Source organism: Penicillium vulpinum, assembly GCF_028829585.1.
Source record: "Penicillium vulpinum strain IBT 29486 chromosome Unknown utg000004l_segment0_segment0, whole genome shotgun sequence".
NCBI classification, from domain to species: domain Eukaryota; kingdom Fungi; phylum Ascomycota; class Eurotiomycetes; order Eurotiales; family Aspergillaceae; genus Penicillium; species Penicillium vulpinum.
Genome location: NW_026643244.1, coordinates 2,611,990 through 2,632,223, shown reverse-complemented (window position 1 = coordinate 2,632,223; position 20,234 = coordinate 2,611,990). Strand labels below are relative to the sequence as shown.

At 46.1% G+C, this 20,234-nt stretch overlaps 9 protein-coding genes across 9 annotated transcripts; 4 read left to right on the top strand and 5 right to left on the bottom strand.

Moving 5' to 3' along the window:
- Positions 1-695: 695 nt before the first annotated feature.
- On the bottom strand, positions 696-1,811 carry N7479_009500 (alpha/beta hydrolase; the record flags this gene model as incomplete). Its single annotated transcript, XM_057257193.1, has 3 exons — positions 696-949; positions 1,007-1,319; positions 1,386-1,811. 3 exons carry the CDS (start codon positions 1,809-1,811, stop codon positions 696-698), a joined length of 993 nt encoding a protein of 330 aa, XP_057104651.1.
- Positions 1,812-3,372: 1,561 nt separating this feature from the next.
- N7479_009499 (thiolase family protein) lies at positions 3,373-4,789 on the top strand (the record flags this gene model as incomplete). Its single annotated transcript, XM_057257192.1, has 3 exons — positions 3,373-3,474; positions 3,541-4,533; positions 4,583-4,789. Coding segments are annotated over 3 exons (1,302 nt in total), but the record flags the coding sequence as incomplete, so codon positions are not given.
- Positions 4,790-5,150: 361 nt separating this feature from the next.
- On the bottom strand, positions 5,151-6,312 carry N7479_009498 (putative mitochondrial carrier protein (Rim2); the record flags this gene model as incomplete). The annotated part of the gene is made up of 3 exons (XM_057257191.1): positions 5,151-5,357; positions 5,408-6,146; positions 6,197-6,312. 3 exons carry the CDS (start codon positions 6,310-6,312, stop codon positions 5,151-5,153), a joined length of 1,062 nt encoding a protein of 353 aa, XP_057104649.1.
- Positions 6,313-7,578: 1,266 nt separating this feature from the next.
- N7479_009497 (uncharacterized protein) lies at positions 7,579-8,247 on the bottom strand (the record flags this gene model as incomplete). The annotated part of the gene is made up of 2 exons (XM_057257190.1): positions 7,579-7,966; positions 8,105-8,247. Coding segments are annotated over 2 exons (531 nt in total), but the record flags the coding sequence as incomplete, so codon positions are not given.
- A 2,461-nt stretch (positions 8,248-10,708) lies between these two features.
- N7479_009496 (calcineurin-like phosphoesterase) lies at positions 10,709-11,542 on the bottom strand (the record flags this gene model as incomplete). Its single annotated transcript, XM_057257189.1, has 1 exon — positions 10,709-11,542. One exon carries the CDS (start codon positions 11,540-11,542, stop codon positions 10,709-10,711), a length of 834 nt encoding a protein of 277 aa, XP_057104647.1.
- A 180-nt stretch (positions 11,543-11,722) lies between these two features.
- Positions 11,723-12,486, top strand: N7479_009495 (uncharacterized protein; the record flags this gene model as incomplete). The annotated part of the gene is made up of 2 exons (XM_057257188.1): positions 11,723-11,782; positions 11,893-12,486. 2 exons carry the CDS (start codon positions 11,723-11,725, stop codon positions 12,484-12,486), a joined length of 654 nt encoding a protein of 217 aa, XP_057104646.1.
- A 338-nt stretch (positions 12,487-12,824) lies between these two features.
- Positions 12,825-13,559, top strand: N7479_009494 (uncharacterized protein; the record flags this gene model as incomplete). Its single annotated transcript, XM_057257187.1, has 1 exon — positions 12,825-13,559. The coding sequence occupies one exon, from the start codon at positions 12,825-12,827 to the stop codon at positions 13,557-13,559; it is 735 nt and encodes a 244-aa protein (XP_057104645.1).
- A 2,036-nt stretch (positions 13,560-15,595) lies between these two features.
- N7479_009493 (GMC family oxidoreductase) lies at positions 15,596-17,484 on the bottom strand (the record flags this gene model as incomplete). The annotated part of the gene is made up of 3 exons (XM_057257186.1): positions 15,596-15,676; positions 15,727-15,890; positions 15,948-17,484. The coding sequence occupies 3 exons, from the start codon at positions 17,482-17,484 to the stop codon at positions 15,596-15,598; spliced, it is 1,782 nt and encodes a 593-aa protein (XP_057104644.1).
- A 799-nt stretch (positions 17,485-18,283) lies between these two features.
- N7479_009492 (catalase) lies at positions 18,284-20,076 on the top strand (the record flags this gene model as incomplete). The annotated part of the gene is made up of 7 exons (XM_057257185.1): positions 18,284-18,314; positions 18,366-18,495; positions 18,552-18,786; positions 18,837-18,929; positions 18,979-19,398; positions 19,454-19,538; positions 19,598-20,076. The coding sequence occupies 7 exons, from the start codon at positions 18,284-18,286 to the stop codon at positions 20,074-20,076; spliced, it is 1,473 nt and encodes a 490-aa protein (XP_057104643.1).
- Positions 20,077-20,234: the final 158 nt, after the last annotated feature.

Below are 20,234 nucleotides of genomic sequence, written 5' to 3'. Positions count from 1 at the left end.
GTTGCACATTGAGCGGTCTGCATTCTGTCAGCTGATATTGTAGCGCCACCTATCCTAAATTTTCAGTGGGACCATCAGCTAGCATGAAGAAAGTTGTCCGGGTTTTCATAACGGAGCTCAACCACAAACTCATCGTGAGAGAGTAGCATGCTGATCAGGTAGACGGCTCAATCTTTTATTTGTAGCTATATTATATCATTGGTTCCTATATATAAAATGCTGTGTGATATAAAATACCTGACCAACAATACAGCTGTCGATAAAAAGCAAATTTACAACCTACAACCAATTGCTTTTGTGCCACTCCAGATTGTACATTCCAATGATATTTCATCCTCAATCCTTCGACGCAACAGACAAACGCGAAATGAGATGAAAGTGAAAGTCACTTCAGCATTCTCTAGAGCAGAGTATCCTAGTGCCCTGGGATAGTTCCTGGCCTTCCTCGTGTTAGAACAAGTACTACTCTACTCCTGTGCCATCTATCTATGCAGCTACACTGGTCCGAGATTAACTCCGTACCAACTAAGATAAACTGCCGCACGTGCCAGCCTTATTTCCAATAATCATTGCATTTTAAGGTTTCAACTAGAAAAACAGATGGCCAATAGAAGGCACGATCGTGTAATATGGATAGGCACATCTATCCATGTTTCCACGATCTCTCTGTCCTTTCAATTGACCAAGAAGCTTCACTAGGCGCATGCAATCCCCACCACCCACTCGACAGCAGGGCGAATGATATTCATGTGAGTATCGCCACCAACCTTGGCGTCCCCGTCAAAGCCATGATGGAGTCCGGGTACGATGATAGTCTTGCAGGGAATGCTCTGGCTGTCCATCTCATCTTGAAAAGACTTGCTAGATTCCAAAACAGAAGGTGGATCCTCTCCCGCCATGAGCTGATAGGTTGGCACCCACTTCACCGTTTTGCAGAGGTGTATGGGACCTAGAGATGTGAAATTAGCCCAGCTCCATTCACAAAGACTATTCCGATACGACTCACTAATATCGTCAATCTCATGTCTACTAACGCAACCCTTGGCAGGCAACTTTCCATTCATCGTCCCTCGAAGCAGATACTCTGCTATGATATCATTCTTGAGAACATGCAACACAAACAGAGTGCGGGGGGTAAAAGTGTCATCCTTAGGCTTCTGCAGTAAGGTGAATGTTGGCGGAGTTTCGAACGTGGCAACTTTTATGACATCAGATGTCAAGGGTGGGATATCAAAATTGACATGTCGAGCAATACGATGCATATCAGTTGCTCCCGAAATTGCCAAGATCGCCGTTGGCGGCTTTTTCCATATTTTTGGCTGCAAGTGCATTCCCAGTTAGCTCATGGTGTATCGGTCAAGAGACATTTTTAATGGCTTCCAGACCGTCAGGAGTGCGAGATGACCACCAGCTGATGTTCCAGAGACGATGATCGTCTCTGGGTCAACCTCCCAACCCAGCTTCCTCATTTCGTCTGGTAGCACATCCCGTAGCCAGATCTCTGCGTCTTGAATATCTTCTAACTGACCAGTGACAAATGCGCTTTCTGGCAGTAGACGGTAATCAATTGAGACAACTGTGAATTTGTGTTTCAAGAAGTCTGTGAACATGGCCGGGCTGAAATTAGCACGACTTCCACCAGTCCAGCCGCCACCATGAATGTAGACTATGATCGGACGTGGTGATTTTGGGAGAGGTTTGGTGGAGCTAATAAAAACATCCGCGCCAATGGAAACGTTTTGAATTATCTTGTAGATGAAGGTCGCGGAGGGTTTGATCCGAGAGACAGGGAGGCCGAAAATGCCCTCCATTACGTATCCTGGTATTGGGATATTCAACTTTCCTTAAAATATATGTAGATATAGGGTAATGTGTCATTGTATCATTTTAGAACAACACCTGTAGACAGAATAAGGAAGGTTTATTAAGTGCATACCTGCAGGTATCCAAGCTAGCGGCTTGCCATGTCTTGTGATCATGCACTTTCAAGTCTCAAGATACGAGATGCAAGGTATCCATGTCAATCAAAATTGTCACTTATCACATGGTGGTGGAGATATCTTCATGCACACCATTCTCCTCCCCCATTTCTCTTTTTTGCTCTTGCACCGTATTCATAATTTATGTCTCGTACTCAGCTTAACCCCACTTTCAACATCTGTGCAGTTGACACCGAATTTGAAGCTCAAATCTCCCATTACACTTTCATTCATTTCACATCACCATGTCGTATCAAGGCCACTGTCTTTGCGGAACCATTCGAGTGACTGTGCAAGGGCAGCCGCGCAGTACATTTCGTTGTCACTGGTAAGGAATCCACTACGTGAGTTCGGTAGTTAAATGCTTATATCGTTACTTATGAAAGTCGTAATTGTGGCCGGATAGGTAGTGGTAAGGACCTTCTGAATAAATGAGATCTAAAAGCACCATTGACCATAATCAGGTTGCGCTACTGGATACCTCGTCTTGCCTCCTGATCTCACTGTCCATGATCCTCATTCCGCGCTGAAATGGTTTGAAGATAAAAACACTTTGAGTGGGAACTGCGTTGAGGTATAACTCCCTTCCCTATTTGCTAGTGTTGTCAAAGAGGGTTGAACTAATTATTCTTGCAAGTAGCGTTCATTTTGTGGGAAATGTGGCAGGTATGTCTCTCGGCTATATTTCTTAACCAATGCTAACACTATCTGCTATTCAGTTCAATCATATCAAAGTCTCCATGGATGCCAGGAAAAACTATTATAAATGGAGGATTATTCGAGACCATGTCGTGTCCCAGCCAGGAGCTCCATACATATCGACGCCCTAAGTGGCAGCCCGCCGTTGAAGGGGCACAGCAACTTTAGCCTTCGAACGGAGAATCACGCTTCAGTGATTTTTAGAAAAGCAACTAACGCTTGATTTTTTGATATCTTGAATGAGAGTTACTAGATAACACTCTATGTCTATACTTTGAACTGGCATTCGCCATTGAAACTGATTGCAGTGTTGTTGAATTTCAAACGGGAGCCAAATGGAAAGTATAAATAGCTTCTAGAGGATGTAATGGCCTTTTGTTCGAGTCCTGTAGATATATAGCCTACAATAAATTCTGACAAGGATCTGAGTATAAACAGATACTAAATCCAGTGCGGACTGACAGCGCACTGACAGGTGATTACGTAGGTTATGAAGAGGATCTTATCCTGATTTTTCTGCCATCTCGTTTTATCTTTTCTTCCGCAAAGGGCGCCAGACATGTTCCTTAAGGCTATTAGGTACCCTCGCATCTCTCACGTGTTGTGCGCTCTGTATCACATCCGCATCTACTATGTTTGAACTTGGCTTTTAAATACATGAGCCTGTAGACTGCGCATAAGCTCCTGACAAGAAGTTTTATTTTCACTTCCTATTCCACTCTCAACTAGAAACAACATGTCTCAATCAAGTCACTCTGTTTATATAATAGGAGCCGCCCGCACGCCAACTGCACGAGTAAGCAAAAATCCATACCGGAGAAGAAAAACAATGCTAGAGTATTTTGATTCATTCTGAAAATAGATCCATACTTCTTTGTCCTCGATCAAGGCTACAAACCTTGGCGCAGTTGCCATCAAAGAAGCCTTAAGTCGCTCCGGTGTCTCCGCCGATTCCATCTCCGATGTATACATGGGCCAAGTACTCCAAGCAGGCGCAGGCCAAACACCGGCTAAACAGGCCGCAATAAAAGCCGGATTACCTCTGACCATTGAAGCAACAACGATCAACAAAGTATGTGCATCTGGTCTCAAAGCCATCACTATGGCGACTCAGAATATCCAATTGGGCCACGCAACTGCTCAAGTGGCTGGTGGGATGGAAAGTATGTCTCAGGTGCCTGCGTATTATAGGAAGCCTGACCCCACCAGTAGCACCAGTAGTCGCATTCCCGGGACTCAACAGCAGCAGCAGTTACCGTCGGACGGTCTTTTGGACGGGTTAAGATGCCCCTTTAATGGTCATCTAATGGGATACTACGCCGATCAAATTGCCCAGCGCTTCGGGATCTCGAGAGAAGATCAAGACAAATACGCACTTGAATCATACCATCGCGCAATCAGAGCCCACGCGGCGGGTATTTACAAAGATGAAATCATACGCGTTCCTCTAAACCCGAGAAAGACACAGCTCGTGACCGAAGACTTCATCCAAGAAGCTGACAAGTTCACCCCAGAAGCCCTTGCACAATTATCACCAGCCTTCTCTGAAAAGGGGACTGTCACTGCGGGGAATGCGTCGTTTCTTGGTGATGGTGCTTCTGCTGTGGTTTTGGTCAACGATGATCTGGCAAGAAAATATACACGCGGTGATGAAGGCAACGGCCCCAAAATAATGGCGGAAATCATGGCATATGCAGACGTATCTGCCACGCCAGCTGAATTTGCCTTGGCACCGGCTAAAGCTATACGAATTGCACTTGAGAGAGCAAATCTTTCCGTGCACGATATCTCGCTCTGGGAAATCAATGAAGCCTTTGCAGTTGTTGTCACATTGGTTCAGCTTGCAAGTTTGTGTGTATCATGAACCCATAGTGCAACTTACTGACATTTTGCCACTATGTTAGGAACTTCGTCTGGATCCCAAACTGGTCAATATCAACGGAGGCGCTATTTCATTCGGTCATCCGCTCGGGAGCTCCGGATGCCGCATTCTCATCAGCCTCTTTTACCAATTACAACCTGGTCAATATGGAGTCGCTGCCATCTGTAACGGTGGTGGGGGATCTACCGCGATGATCATCAAGAGAATCAATAGCGAGGATTTCCAGTGTGTGGGTTCCACAATTTGATATAAATCCTCCCCTGTGCGTCAAGAGCACACAAATCTTGTCTCAAAAACGTGCCATTATTTGAACTAATGCTGCGATTATTATGGTCCCTAAAAGGTCCCTACGAGTGGTGTTCTTTTAACGAGAATAGCGCATTTTATTATGTTAGGAACGCCTGAAGATTTTCTACAGTCACACATACAAAATGGAATATTTTGAAGTAACTACATAACTAGCCAATGAAAGATGAGATTATGTAATTGAGATGAGCCACGCCAAATATAATACAAGAATGTCTAATGAGCTCCCCGCCTGAAAATAAAAAAGAACCAGATCTAATAGTGTACAAAAGTCGTGCCTTAACCTAAGCGCCAGTGACCCTCAGCACAAATTCATATACGCCAAGCGTAATGATAGCTGAAGGCAAAGAGCGGAGCATGTGAGGAGCTAGGCCTCCATACAACCCTGCCATACCTTCTTCTTTGGCGATGGTACGGAAGCATTGCAACAGACCTGTGTATTTGGCCTGACCATGCTCCATAGGTGCCTGGCGCAATCGTGTTCGGATGACCTAAAAACGTGAGCAAGTGAGACCAATACAATTGCCTCGAAATGACGTACCTCATGAGGATATGTGATTAGACCTGCCACTAGCTTAGCAGAAGACGCGGCACCGCTAGTACTAACCCAATGGAACACTTCGTCCCAGAAGGGAGTCCTAGGCTGTCCCTCGGTAGCTTCTAATGACCGGTTGAGCCTAGTCTTCAACTGTTCGTAGAGCACCAAGTGTAGAGCCGTTTCAATGGAGCCGAGATAGCTTGCGCTCAATCCTCTATAAAAGCCACCCAGTCCCTCATTTCGCATGACTTGCCTGATGCAATCAATGCTATTCCGATATCGTCGAGTCGAAGGACCAGCGGCGTGTGTTTGTGTTTTGTCGAGTTGCAGCCGTGTTTTGACAAGCCATATAGGATTCGTTGCTGTGGAAGTTGCGAGTCCGGCGCAGATTGCAGCTTGGGCATGGACAAAAGCAGAGTCTTCTTTGTATCCCATGAGCTGAGCTCCAATACGCTTGCAATTTCCGTATACGTAAAACTTGATGGCTGTCGCCGGGACTACACCCGCCATGCTAGGGCCGAGGCCCCGGAAAAAGGCTCGCCAGCCCTCGGCACGATAGATGGAGTTGATAATCCGCAGCGTTTTATGATTTGATCGTTGAAGAGACCGTGATGTTTGAGGTTGGTTTGATTGGGGAGAGGCGTCGGAGCCCCTATTTTGGGGTTGATAAAAGTCGGACTGGAGGCGTGTTCGCAAGACATCAAGAGGGGAAGTCACTATCGCCGTTGCCATTCCTCCGCTCCTAGATAGATGTCAGAAGAATCAAGATGATACCAGCTAGAAAAGACATACGCGCCTGCAAGAAGGTGCACCCAAGAACTAACAGTCTTCTTTGTCGCGAGAGGAACAGAGGCACTCTGTTTTCCTCCTTCTAAAGGATCATACTGAGCCCTTGTATTTCCCTCCATATTCGCGTTGTATCTTGATGAAGAATGAGATCGCGAAGGGCGGCCTAGTCTCGACACTTTTTTTCGGTAATATGATTCTCCGTGATTCCCGAAGCCGGGGTGCCGGATCACGTGCATTATCATATCATCACGTGGTTAATTCTCCGTTGTGCTAGGTAATTCTTTGCCTCGACCCTGAAGGACCACGTATCTGACCGCCATAACATTTCACAAGCTTCCACCCCTAAATATATACATGTAATAAATATGACAAATTACAACTTGATACTCAACAAAGGTCAGTTATAAAAGGCTTTGCTTATAGCTTAATATTCTAAAGGTGATATCTAGCCTCTTACCGAGGTTTTAGAAATTTTATGACCTCGTTATGCGATATATATTCCTAGCTTTTAGCTAGGATTTTTACCACTTATCCATCTCTTTCTTCTTGCCCTTCACCGGCCATATTGTCAGTTGCCAACAGTTGCACAGAAGCGATCGAACTTGGAAATGCATTCTTCTTGTACAAGAACGACTATTCGAACAACCACAGCTATACTAGCACAATATTTTTTAATCTAGTATTCCCTTCTATTAATGCGAGTACTTTACATCACATTCTCTTGCTTTTCTGAATATGGGTGCTAAACGACAGGAAGAGTGTATTAGCGATTTGGAAAACGGAATGCGAAGACTAGGAATCATTAGTCAATCTAATTCCATGGCAAAGTTAGCACGTGGCATTATCTATAACTTATACCGTCGCCTAAGCCATTTCCTCGGCATATCGAAAACTGCTGAGGATGCTAGATTCAGCAACCCAGAATGGATATCGTCCGGCGGCAATACAGATCTCTATTATGGGGCACCGCTGGCACTCTACCTCCGCGTCCAACCCATGATCTGTTCGATGATAATATTTCGAGTCCACAAAACCCCTTCGTGGAAACATCGGGTAATTTTCCCTTTGACCCACTTACTGTGAGCGCTACGGAAACTTGAGATTTTGAAGGCACCTTCTCAGATACTAGCTTTTGGAATTCGATGAACCTGGCTAATTATTGAAATATAACTATAGCCATGGCGTTTTGATCTCCGCAAATCAGGCCGCAACATCTTCTACATTGCCATCTGTCAGGAGAGGGCTACGTCGAAGTGCATGGTGGAATGTGAGTAGCTTGATTGAGTAGAGAGTTGTAGAAGCTAGGTTCTACGCTATGAAATCTGACACCCCCCACGAACATGAAACCATGGAGCTAGGTCCCCCTATAAAACGCAAACCGTTACCTAGGTGGCGAAAAGGTTGTTGTAGCGAAATGTAGGGTTGCCGGTGACGGTATTAGCTGTAGTGGGTTGATTGGCGGTGGTCTTGGTGGTGCTGGAAGCCGGAGTGCTAACCGCGTTAGCTAACTTAGCGTTGTTAGCGTTGTTAGCGTTAGCGGGGTTCCGGAAGTATTCCTCTAATGTGTGAGCGGTCTTTCGCTGGTGGAAAGTACAAAAATGCTTTGGTTTAGCGTCTTTGGAAGTAGGCTTGTGAACCGCGTTTACGTCGTAAAAGACGGGATCGGAGTTGAAATTGGGATAACTCGCGAGACGTCGATTCTCGGAGATAACGAAGTCAGAGAATGTACTGATCAGAACTTGTTCGGAAGGATCATCGACTGAAGGCCGAAGGCTGTTAAGCCACTGATAAGTAGCGGGATTCACGCTGACAGCGGAAAGAAAAAGAAAATACTGAGCTGTATTCGAAATATAAGAGTGACCGTAAGCCTCTGCGAACTCGGCGTAGGCGGTACGCTACGTAATAACGAACTGCTGTGGAGTAACAGTATTGTTATATTTGAGGGTAGTCCACTTGTGGAACTTGTCGAAACCTGTATTGTAGGTGTAGACAGCGAAGGTTTTGAAAAGACTCTGATACGCAGCGGGAGCGTTAAGAGCAGTATTGATATAAGGCTTAAGCGAAGCGTAGACAGTAGCGTGAAGGTACGAAAGAAGGTGACGAGAGTAGCGGAGCTACTCTGTAAAGGCTGGATCGTCGGAAGCTGGCTGAGCGATCTTGCTGGTAAGGATATCGAAAAGACGAGGGTCTTTAGTATCGAGTGCGCACTTGAGTGCGGTGGACCACGAAGCGAAGTTGGATTCACCTATAAGGGTAGGAACGAGCTCTGAGAGCTTTGGCTCTGCGAAGCTAGTGGTAGCTGAGGCTATTTTGAAAGGGTACGTCGTAGGAGAGGTACTCGATAAAGCTGTACGTCGTAGGAGAGGTACTCGACCGCGTGGTTAGCGGATAGTGGGGTGCGTCGTAGGAGAGGCACTTAGCGTTTTTGTTTGTTTGTGGGATGAAAACTCTGCGCGAGAAAAACCCTATGCTGATGAATTGTTTGTATGTGACACCGTTTGTAGGTGTTTGTTGGTGGAGTGTGGCCTGGCCGGTTTGTCGATAGTGACGAGAAATGCGGCGTCGATGGAGAGGCCGATAAAAGATGAAAAATGCGATAATGAGGAAGGTTGAATAAAGAGCTTCCCGGGCTCATAACCTGTCAGGAGAGGGCTTCGTCGAAGTGCATGGTGGAATGTGAGTAGCTTGATTGAGTAGAGAGTTGTAGAAGCTAGGTTCTACGCTATGAAATCTGACACCATCAACACAATCTGGCTTGCCATAGTGCTGGAAATGGGGAACCTCATTGATTCCCATGGGAATTAACTCGTAGTGACACTTAGTAGCAGCCGCATTCATGTAATTGTCGACATAAATCAGCAGCGCCGACTTATTCAGCTTGAGCACGTCGTCTGAACAGTAATAGGTAGGTATAGCAAAAGTGATCTAGGTTACTCATCATCGCATACCGGGTTTCAAATCCTTTCAGTCTCTAGAGCCATACCAGGACCAAACAACTGGTCTCGGACCGCAGGAAGATGTCTAGAATTGGTTTCAATGAAGATTGGTTATGAAATAGTATTTTGGTCTTAAGCGTCGAACGTGGTTAGATATAAATAATCTAAAGTCATCTGTCTTATGCCACATATATGACGGCTATCGTAATGTTTTGGTATCACCACTTTCGTATGTACATCTCTAATTATCGCTGATAAAAGCGGGTCAGCTTAACACCGTTGGACCAATCAAGGTAGATGTATACTAACTGTGGATACTATATGATCCACTCAATTTAAGGCCGATCTCCACTGGATCTCCAACCCTAATTTTAATCCTTGTGGGCTACCAGACCTGGTAATGTATATTGTAAAACGATTTATACTATACAATAAAGCTGAGCTTTTAGTCGAAATTTGATTTGCGATGTTTTTTGATCCATAATCCCTAGATATAAGGTTCTGTGAACTTAGGCTCCTTGCCAATCTAGAGGTTGCTGGCGTCTATGATACAAATGCAATCCTTTGAACGCACAGCATATTTTACCATCATAAGAAAGGCTTGGAAAGCTATAGACATCATAATCAAGCCTTATTTGCCTTGTCCTCGGAGATTCAGCATCATCCAATGGTTTTCTGTGGAGTGGTGGAGTGCGCTAGTTAGCTAGATTCGAAGATCGATAAAAGCGAACTTACTCATTGCGATTGAAGACATCAAAGCCGTTAGAAATAATAAGCATAGGCCGAGCAATATCGGCGATAATTTGCTTGACTGGGGCGGCAGCAGAGGCAGATATCACGATCGATTCCTCGTCGATTTCTGCCAATCCTCCTGCTCCATAGGGCCCCACAATTTTGAATTCCTATTTGGTTAGGATCTTTTCTGCGATCTCTATGGTCAATGAATATGCATAACTCTGACTAGTAAAATATGACCAAGTCCGCCTTTTGAACAATCTGCCCATGTGGACATCGCTGACTAATTCTGAATACACTCCAGCCCTTGAGTTTTGTATCGTATGCCGGGTACTGGTTGTCACATGACATTTTCGGGTACAATACTACCCTGTTTTCATCCAGTATTGCATGTTATATTTCCGACATTTATCAACATGACCAGGTATATAAATTCAGCGGAGGCTTCAGTCCGAAAGCCATTCAACTATTAGCTTTTAGATTGTTCAGTGAGGAGCTAGACAGGTTCTCGAGTTATCTTTAAGCTATATGAAGAAGTCACAAATATTTTGCGGGTACTAAAATAGTACTATAAAACTCCATGAATGAACTTGATTTCGAACTTGCTTTAGTCTCATTTCCTTTCCGTCCATATCCTGACACATACGACCATAGGGTGTGGAAAACAGGGCTTCCCGTCCGCTCAGCCGTACTTAAGCCACACGCCGGTGAGTTAGTAGTTGGGTGGGTGACCACCAGCGAATCCTCACTGTTGTATGTTTTTGTATTTTTATTTCTTTTTGAGTTGTATATAGGTTTTCTAGGGGTGGAGGGTGATGTGCGATTTAGATCATCTATGCTCGTTTTATACCCAAATAACCTTCTTTGCATCAAACCCTTTGGCCTCATTGCTCCATGGAAGTACATAACCCCGTTGGTTACTCACAACCCTAATCCCCTTCTCCTTGAACTCAGTTGAATAATGTGTATGCCCAAACACCCAAGTGTTCACGCCATTCCACGGCTGTGACAATAAATCTGTGGCAAATGCAGCACTCCAAGGATTCTGCGCATGTTGTGGACTCGACGTACGGTGCATAGCGGGTGCATGATGTGTCGCGACCAGAACCGACCGTTTCGATAATTTCGTGGGATTTATTTTGTGGGTATTATAAATGGACTGGACCTCCTTGTGTAGCCAACTCAAGTCGGACTTGTGCGCTGCATTATGCTCGTCTATCGTCCAATCTTTGATTTTCTGAAAATCTTTGATTTTGTAATGGACAATATCTTTAGAATTTTCCGGAATATCAGACCAAAGGGTACACCCCAGTATAGTGACGTTGGAGTCTGGAATATCATATCGTCGCTGATGGAGCAAAACCAGTCGTCCATTTAGAGACGGCTCCTGTTCAAGCCGCCTGACTGTTTCGAATGCCGATGCAAAGGATCCGCCATAGAACTCATGGTTGCCGAGGATAAGAAAAACTAACTCAAATTTCTCCGTTTGCTTGTGGAGGAAAGCAAGGTATTCATCGTAGTCTGCTAAACGCCCAATATCCCCGGCTAGCAGCAGATATTTAGAGACGACTGGCACGTCAAACAATGTGTATTGGCGATTTACTTCCAAGTGGAGATCAGAGAGAATTTGAATAGAGACAGATGGCTGGCTGAACAAGTTTCGGATGAATTGGGCCATTGTGGCCCTAAGGGTGCTCTCAAGGTTGAGAAAAGGGTAGCCATGGACTCGTTCCAGTGGGTCTGGGGAATACGGTCATGTGACTATTGGGTGGGTCAGCTGATCCCTTGAGCGCTGGGCCCTGCTTTGACAAACATCTATCTACAATGCTACGATGCGACAGCCATTTGGGTGGTAACCATGGCAGTCAACCAAATCCTGGTCTCGGTACTCTCTATCCTCCAGGATGAAAAAATCCCAGTATGTGTAATTGGAGAGCTAGCTCTGAATTACTACAATGTGCCACGAGTGGTGCATGTAAGATACCCCTTAGTCCCAGCAATTTATTCTCTTCTCATCATCATCATCAGGATCTCGAATTCTGTGTTCCAGAGGCCTCTCTGTTAACAGCCGCGTCTACTCTTTGCTCCACCGGCCAGTATCGGCCTCGTCCAAAGATGGAGTACGACATCTTCACGCAATACAAAGACGGGTTCCCTGCATTTCGCGTACAGTCTCACCCCAACCTTGCGATTGTGCTATTTCCGGATAACTTTTTTCATCTTTCGCCGGTGGGGCAGATGATTGTTCTCCGCTCCCAAAAATCCGACATCTCGATTTACAGCCGTCAAATTTTGGATCTAGTCCCTGAAAAATCACTCGAAATCCTTCCTTTTCCCCATCTATCACCCTATTTCATCGGTCTATGTCGGAGGTTTTTTGAATCTGGCGACGACATGGCAAGAATTGCTGCAGAGCAATTGGTAGGCGGTATGAAATTGGATGAAGCATGGATCCAGCTTAACCTGAGTAAGGCCCCGCCTAAAGTGCAGTATTTAGCGAGTGTGCTAGTAGACGAACGATTTTCGTCTGTGGACGAGTTATGGGATCTACAGATGTCATCTTTCGCAGAAAGTGACCGGGAAGAGGAGCTCCAATGCATTCCTGGGTCGGGATTTCAATAGGGGTCAATGTGAGCGGGCTCGCGCTCTCCCATCCTATTCTAGCATAGCTTATTGTGTGATTCTTATCGAGCTTTCTATTATTAGTTTTTTTGGGTTTCATTCAGTACTGCGCACAGTATGACATATGCATTATATAAGGATTCCTAGGCTATAGCCGCCAAGGTTGTGATAGCCATGCAGATAATATCCACCTGCGGGCATGTGGCTGATGCAACCGCACGAGTTAAGCGACAAAGCAAATCGACAAAGAGCCTCTAACAATCTATTAAAGGTCTCTCTGGGCAGTTTAGATTATCATTATCTCAATTTGCTGAATAGAAAGACTGCTTATCTCTACCATGCTTCAAGACCGACTAAACGACGCCGCCATCAACCTTCACCGAGTTCTGACCCAGAATAATGTACATTTTGGTATTTTTGGTGGCTATGCCATTGGAGTACTAGGCGGTGCCCGTGAAAGCAAGGATATTGATTGCCTCGCATCCATATCCAAACCGCAGGTTGTTGCTCTGCTCAACGGAAAAGATGGTTTTACTGTTATTCCACAAACCCGCCAGGACTACGTTGCTTTTCTCTGGTCCGACAAGCCTGATCACAGTAATCCTGTGCTCGTAGAAATATTCTGCGAACAATTTTCCGGTAATTGTTTTTCTCGCTATCATTCGACATATGATGTTAATTACGTTTTAGGCTCTCGGCACACCATGCGAGGTATACAAGCTACTGTTCGAACTGTGAATGGGCAGAGGCTTGGAAGCGGCCTTTCATGTTTTCTTGATCCATTCTATCTGTTCAAGGGGAAGCTTCGTGCCGCCGCAACTCGCGCTAAATTCCATGACTCGGCAGATCTTCGCTGGTTGGAAGGTCGACACAGTACTGCAATTCAGGCACGAAAGACGGAATTGAGTCTTCAATACATCGGGCTGGCAATGAAACGATATCCTGAGCTCGAAATGTTATTCAGAAGTCTCGACGTTGATCTTGCAGGTGCTCAAAATTTGACACGTCATCTAGAGCTATCCAAACTTCCAGCGCCGGCACCTGGAGATGTCCAGCATGGGCTGCTGGGGTAAGTATAATTAAACCTGTGATTGTATCGATACATTATGTGACTATATAAGTTTCGACTGGTAGCTACATGTATCTACCTTACGCCCTATAACACACATGTGTACAGAAGTACAACGTGCTTTTAAGGTTATAGGCTCGAATGTTACATTTGATTTTCTTCAGTCCTCGATTTGCTTTCATACTCTGGTTTTAACAATTCGGGGGTCATTCTTTTTAGCGGATTCACGCTAGTTTTATCAACTATTGGAATCATTTAACAGGATCATAGTCTGGGTGCTACTGCCGGAATCGACTTTCTTAACAAATCTTGAGCTTTCAACCTGCGGACAGATAATCATATGATATAAGCCCTGAGTGACCACTAGAACGTTTGTCCCATCAATCAGTATGTACAAATGTGTTATAAAATCCACATGCGATGCTGGCTGTACCTACAAAAGTTGCAAATGTGTTGCTGAAACGCAGCTATTTTGCCCTGAAGGAAGCTACCTCTAGGGTAATGGTTGTGTTTCCAATAGACCTTCCAAGTGTCCCTCACCTGCAATCTTGGAAGGCAGCATCTGTGCTTTAGACAAGCTAGGATGTGGGGATGACTTTGAATTCAACACCACCATTGGGAAATGCATACCCATAGAATTGCTGCAGTGCTTTTGTCCTTACAATTTCTACAAGGGCAAACGCGTCACTGATAATAGCCCCAAGTGCCCTCTTGGTATATGATTCAAATTCAGTAATTTTATCAGTGACAAAAAACTCTCATGTGACAAAGGTGAATATAATACTGAGCTGTTTACTTGCACGGGCGGAAATCCAACATGCTCCACTGACACTCTTCTCCAGGGCAAAACTTGCATGTCAAATAACTCTCCTAGTTGCCATGAAGGTGACGAATATGACAAGATGTTGAGGAAATGTGTTTCAAGGGATCTTTTCTGTGACCCCGAGGATAGCATTATATTAGACGTGAATTCTCAATGCCGTCACAAGCAAGAGCCCACTTGTGATGGTTCATATATTACTGTCTCATTTGATGCAATCACTGGCACAGGCCACTGTTGCCTACAGGGTATGTACTGGGACGGCGGGCTTTGCATCATGAGTGTTCCAGCAGATGGATGTACTGCTCACCTTACCCTAAGAAGGGGCAAGTGCCTCTTTATCAGTACAAGGGAGTCACAGTGTCACGAAAAAACCAAGCTAAAAGGCAATTCCTGCATCAGTGTCGATACGAGTTAGGCTGCGACCCTCGAAACGAAATTTGTGTTCGTCGGGACAATCCTAAATGCCCAGAGGACTTTCATTCCGATTCTTCAGAGGGTAGCTGCTTGTTCAACGCGCCAGTCAAATGTGACAGTGGATTGATGCTCCAAGATAATTTCTGTGTCTTGTTGAATGTTCATCCGCGCTGCGGCTACGGGTTCATTTTCAACTCTAAACAATGTGTCTCAGACAGAGTACCATGCTGTGGCCGTGACAACACTTTCGATGGCAAAGCTTGTATTGTCTCAAGAGGCCCGACGTGCAACAAGCATTACGATACAAGTTTCGTTGATGGAAAATGTGTGAAAAATGTTGCCCCGATTTGCAAAACTGGTTCGCTGGATACCCTCGGTCAATGCGTCGTGCGCCCCGTCTGCGAAGAAAGGGTGTTTATAAATGGAGGGTGTTTTGTCAACACACCATCTTGCGGCCGTGATGCATCCTACGATCCGGTAACCAAATCGTATAACTGTGCGCAGATTCTGAGCTATTATGATGGATGCACGCTAAACAACTGAAAATGTGAAATCACTCCTAAGGAGCGCACACGTGATCCAGGCACGATTCTGAGATAAAATTCAGAAATGAAAGCAGGGGAAGTTCATTCTTGGGAGTGACTATATTCGCCCCGGTGGGGTCATCGTAATTGGAGTATATAGAAAACGAAAGTGTAATCTAGATTGAGGAGAAAGAAGAGAGGTGGTAGACTAAAACAATTTATATAAACGTATATAGTAAAAGCGCTACAGACAGCCCAAGACATTAAATACATGGCAGATCAAAGTTTGCTGGAGACAAGGTAGGGGATATTCTTGGCCTCATATAGATCTTTGTGCTGAGATTTGATGATATCCGCACCCTATATTACGTTTTAGTTTTATTCTAGGAGTCCGTGGATTTGTTACTAACCTTTTCGCCAATCATATAGACCGAGTTTTGAATACGGCAATCAGGGATCACAGGGATGACAGAAGCATCTGCAATTCTGAGATTGCGCACTCCATGAACTCGCAGCTTGGAGTCGACCACACCTTGGTGGATGCTCTTTGAGAGACGTGCCGTACCACATGGATCTGTGAAGGAAATTATTAGTCCTGCATATCTCGAGACATTTGAAAGGGTCATCTTACGGAATCCAGTCTGGCTGCGATCCAGGACTGCACGGTTCATATCGTCATCGGAATGAAGGGGCATCTTCCAGGGATACTCGGCAACAACAATATCCTTGAATCCAGCACCCTTGGTCAAAAGATCATATGTCCAGCGCACACCTTCCCGCATAGCCAGAATGTCCAAGTCATTGCCAAAGAAGTTGAGGTTGATATTCGGCTGAACCTGTGGATTGGCGCTGTTCAGGGTAACTTCACCCTCGGAAAGGGGCCGCAGCAGATCAACGATGACAGTCATATAGCTGCCCTTCTCGGGCATAGGGTAGTGCCACTGGAATGCAGTGCTGAACAAGCCGACGAAGTCCAGCTCGAAGTGAGGTTGTCCTGCTGGGCCGAACGGGTCCAGTCCCCCGTTGGCAGCCTTAGCCTCGCGATAGGCAGGGTATTTTTCCAGGCGTTGGTCAATTCGGGGGAAACCCACAAGTTCCAGGAATCCGGAGCTTGCAGGGCCAGTCTTGTCCTTCTGGTAGGTGGATAGTGCTTTGTTATTCAGAGGACCAGGACGGAGGACATGATCATCCAAACTGTACCCATCCTTGACCTCAAGAACGAATGGCACGATTGGGTGGTCAAGGAGATGCTGACCGACGTGAGGGGATTCCACGATGGGGGTGATTCCGTGTTTGGCCAGTTCCTCTTTTGGGCCGACTCCACTGAGCATGAGAAGCTTGGGAGTCTCAAAGACACCCTGGGACAGGATAACCTCGCGGCTGGCGTAAACGCTGATCTCCTGATCGAAAGCATCGCTTATCACAGTGACACCGGAACAGATGCGGGTGGCAGGGTCGATGAGCAGCTTCTTCGAGCGAACGCCATAGAGGATTGTCACGTTGGGCTTGTTCTTCAGGTAAAGGAAGCTACCCTGGCGCTCGCCCTGGTAGATGGTGTCAACACAGTGGGTGAGACCCTTCATCTCGCCGGAGTAGATATCCTCGCTTAGTGGTTCGCCCTTGGAAACCCAGGCCTCAGTAAGCGCATCACGGAAAGGCTTCATCTCTGGGACCAAGTCGGCGTGAGAAATCTGCACAGGGCCTCCGGTTCCAATCTTGCTCAATTCGGCCGGGTACAGCTTCTCGTCGTCATGGTAGGTGGCGCATTTGCGGAGGTAATCTACACAAGAGTCCCAATTCCAGTCACGGCCACCGAAGGCCTCCCAGTCGTCAAAGGTAGGCTTGGAGCCAGGAATCCAGGTGAAGTAGTTTGCACAGGAGCTGCCACCAAGAGCTTTTCCGCGGGTGTTGGGCTTTTCAACACGCTCGTAATCATCGCGCTTGATCATGGTGGTCTTGTAAGACCAGTCATACTTGCTTCCACGAAGGGTAAAGGCCTTGGACGGGGTAGTGATTTGCTCGATCTGATCAGGGTTGGGGATGCCGGCTTCAACAACCAGAATGCGGACGTCGGGGTTCTCAGCAAGGCGGCCAGCAACTGCATTGCCAGCGGTACCACCGCCGACGATGATGAAGTCGTACTCAGAGCCGTTGGAAACGAAAGCCATTGTTTGACGTATGTTTTTGATGAGAAAACAGTTGAGAGTAAGATTGGTTCAATGTCTGTGAGACTGTGAGACTGTCGGATTATGTGTGTGTGTAGAGCCAAAATTGACGAGGCATCAACTGGATTTTATATTCCATCTCTTCATTGTATTCCACTGTTTATCGCGCTGTCTCACAGACTTGCCGTTCTTGCCGTTCTTTCCGGGCTACGAGCAACAAGCAAGCCACTTGAACTGGTAGGGCTGATAGAAGCATACCTAAGACTGCACTAGTGTGCCGGGGTGTTGGAGTTGATGTTCTAGAATGAAGGTAAACTCTAAAAGTGACGACGGTGGCTCTCCGATTTTCGACTCCTCGTGAGGGGAAATGCCCTCTCCGTTAGGACGATCTTTCCCCCGCACAAGGCTGCGAAATTCAATAGCCAATCAAAGCGGTGGATAATTTTGCCGGGCCATCACCGAGGACGGAAATAGCTCGGCAATGGCTGCCGTGACCGCCTTTCTCTAACGCCCGATATCTATGAGGCTTGTCAGATAAATTATTTTTGTCTCAGAACACTTGATTTTTTCAATTCATTTGCTTTTGTCCACAAGCCCCTCACGTCAAGATGCAACGGATGTCTCGGGGAATTATTTGGAGTTCTCCTCATGGAGGCAGTGAGATAGTGGCAAGACCTTCACTTACTGTTGAGATACAATAGAATAAAAGCCCAGCTATTCCTCAGAAGAAGAACTATTCACGACATAGCAATTGAACTCCTGGTAAACCAATCCATTGGAACCCCTTGACAAGCTATCCAAGATGCCGAACAATACTTTTACATTGGCCGAAGGTATACTATAGTAGAACTCAAAACAACCGTTCTCATCCTGACATAAAATAGGCCAGCCAATTGCAGACCCATCCATGAGCACCACGTTGCCTACTTTTGGCGGCGGCGGTCTCACGACGCTGGGCGATACGCTTCTCATCGAGACGCTTTCCCACTTCAATCGCGAACGAATCCCTGAAAGGTTTGAGGCAGTTCGATAATATTTTTGGAAGGAAAGGATGCGCTAACGCGAAACAGAGTTGTCCACGCGAAAGCTGCAGGTGCTTGGGGAGAATTTGAGGTCACAAATGACATTTCTTTCCTCACGTCGGCCAAGTTCCTCAATGGTGTTGGAAAGAAAACTCCTATTTTATTCCGTCTGAGCACTACTGGCGGTGAAAAGGGCAGTGCAGACACTGTCCGCGATGTGCGAGGCTTTTCTGTAAAGTTCTTCACCGAGGAAGGTAATCATGATATTGTCGGGAACCACATTGTAAGTTGTCATCCCCGAATCTCACATTCCGTATTCTAATCTCCCTGAAGCCAGTGTTTTTTGTTCGTGATCCTATCAGGTTTCCTTCTCTTAACAGAAGCCATAAAAGAAATCCTGCCACTAATCGGCCTGATTGGACCATGGTAAGTGCTAATTCAAGGTTTCGAATTGCCAATCAAGCTAACCTCGTAGTTCTGGGATTTCCACACGAATCAACAGGAAAGTGTTCATGCTTTGATGCACCTTTTTGGAACTCGCGGTATTCCTGATTCCATCCGTCGAGTGACAGGTTTCGGTGTGCATACCTTCAAGATGGTGTCGGCTGATGGTGGCTTCCGTTACTGCAAGTTCCACTTCCGGCCGACCCAGAGTATCACACACTTCACTGGCCAAGAAGCTACTCGCATGGCTGGCGCAAACGCTGACTTCCACAATCAGGATTTGTGGGATGCTATTGCTCGGGGAGACTTCCCTGTCTGGAAACTTTATGTGCAGGTCATGGAGCCCGAGCAAGCTGAGACTTACGGCCGTGCTTTGTTTGACATCACCAAAGTTTGGCCGCACAAGGACTTCCCCTTGATCGAATTTGGACAGATGACTCTCAACAAGAATGTGGGTGGTTCATTGTCTTATACACGAAGCAGATGCTGACAACAGCCCCAACCAGCCCGAGAACTATTTTGCTGAGATTGAACAAGCGGCATTTTCGCCTTCTAACATGGTTCCAGGGATTGCAATGACGCCTGATCCTAGTAAGTTCACACTATTGTCGGCAGAGTAGGACATGATACTAATTATTCTTGCCGTACAGTGTTGCAGGCACGCATGTTCGCTTACCCTGACGCTCAGCGATACCGCCTAGGAGTGAACTACGCTCAGCTTCCTTCAAACCGGGCAATCTGCCCCGTATATGCGCCATTCGAGCGCGATGGCATGGGAACTATGACCAGAAACTATGGTGGTGACCCGAACTATGTACGGAGCTCACTGGGCACTGGTGTTCCTAGCCAGGTTGTTTCCAACGTACGACACACGGAGCGCATCTTGCGTAACGCTGTTCTCGGGCAGAATGAGATTGTAGTTGATGATGAGGATTTTGTTCAGCCCCGAGAGCTGTGGAACAGGGTCTTTGATGAGACTGAGAGACGGCAGTGGGTGTCAAATGTGTCAGAGACTTTGGAAGAAGTGCCCGATCAGCTAAGGGATGCTGTCACTGCCATGTTCAGCAAGGTCGATCCCCGTATTGGTCAACTGTTGGAGGCCAAGGCTAAGAATAGTTCGCGTCTTTAGCTCTTCGATTATAAGATAATTGGAAAGAGCATTCCCCACTTCAATGCACGCGTTCTCAAACAGTGTGTCGAGCAATGGGTTCTAATACAATTAATTTCCACCCTGTTTCTTCTTCGGTTTCATCGCATGTCTCCGGGTAATCACTCCAGGGCCACTCA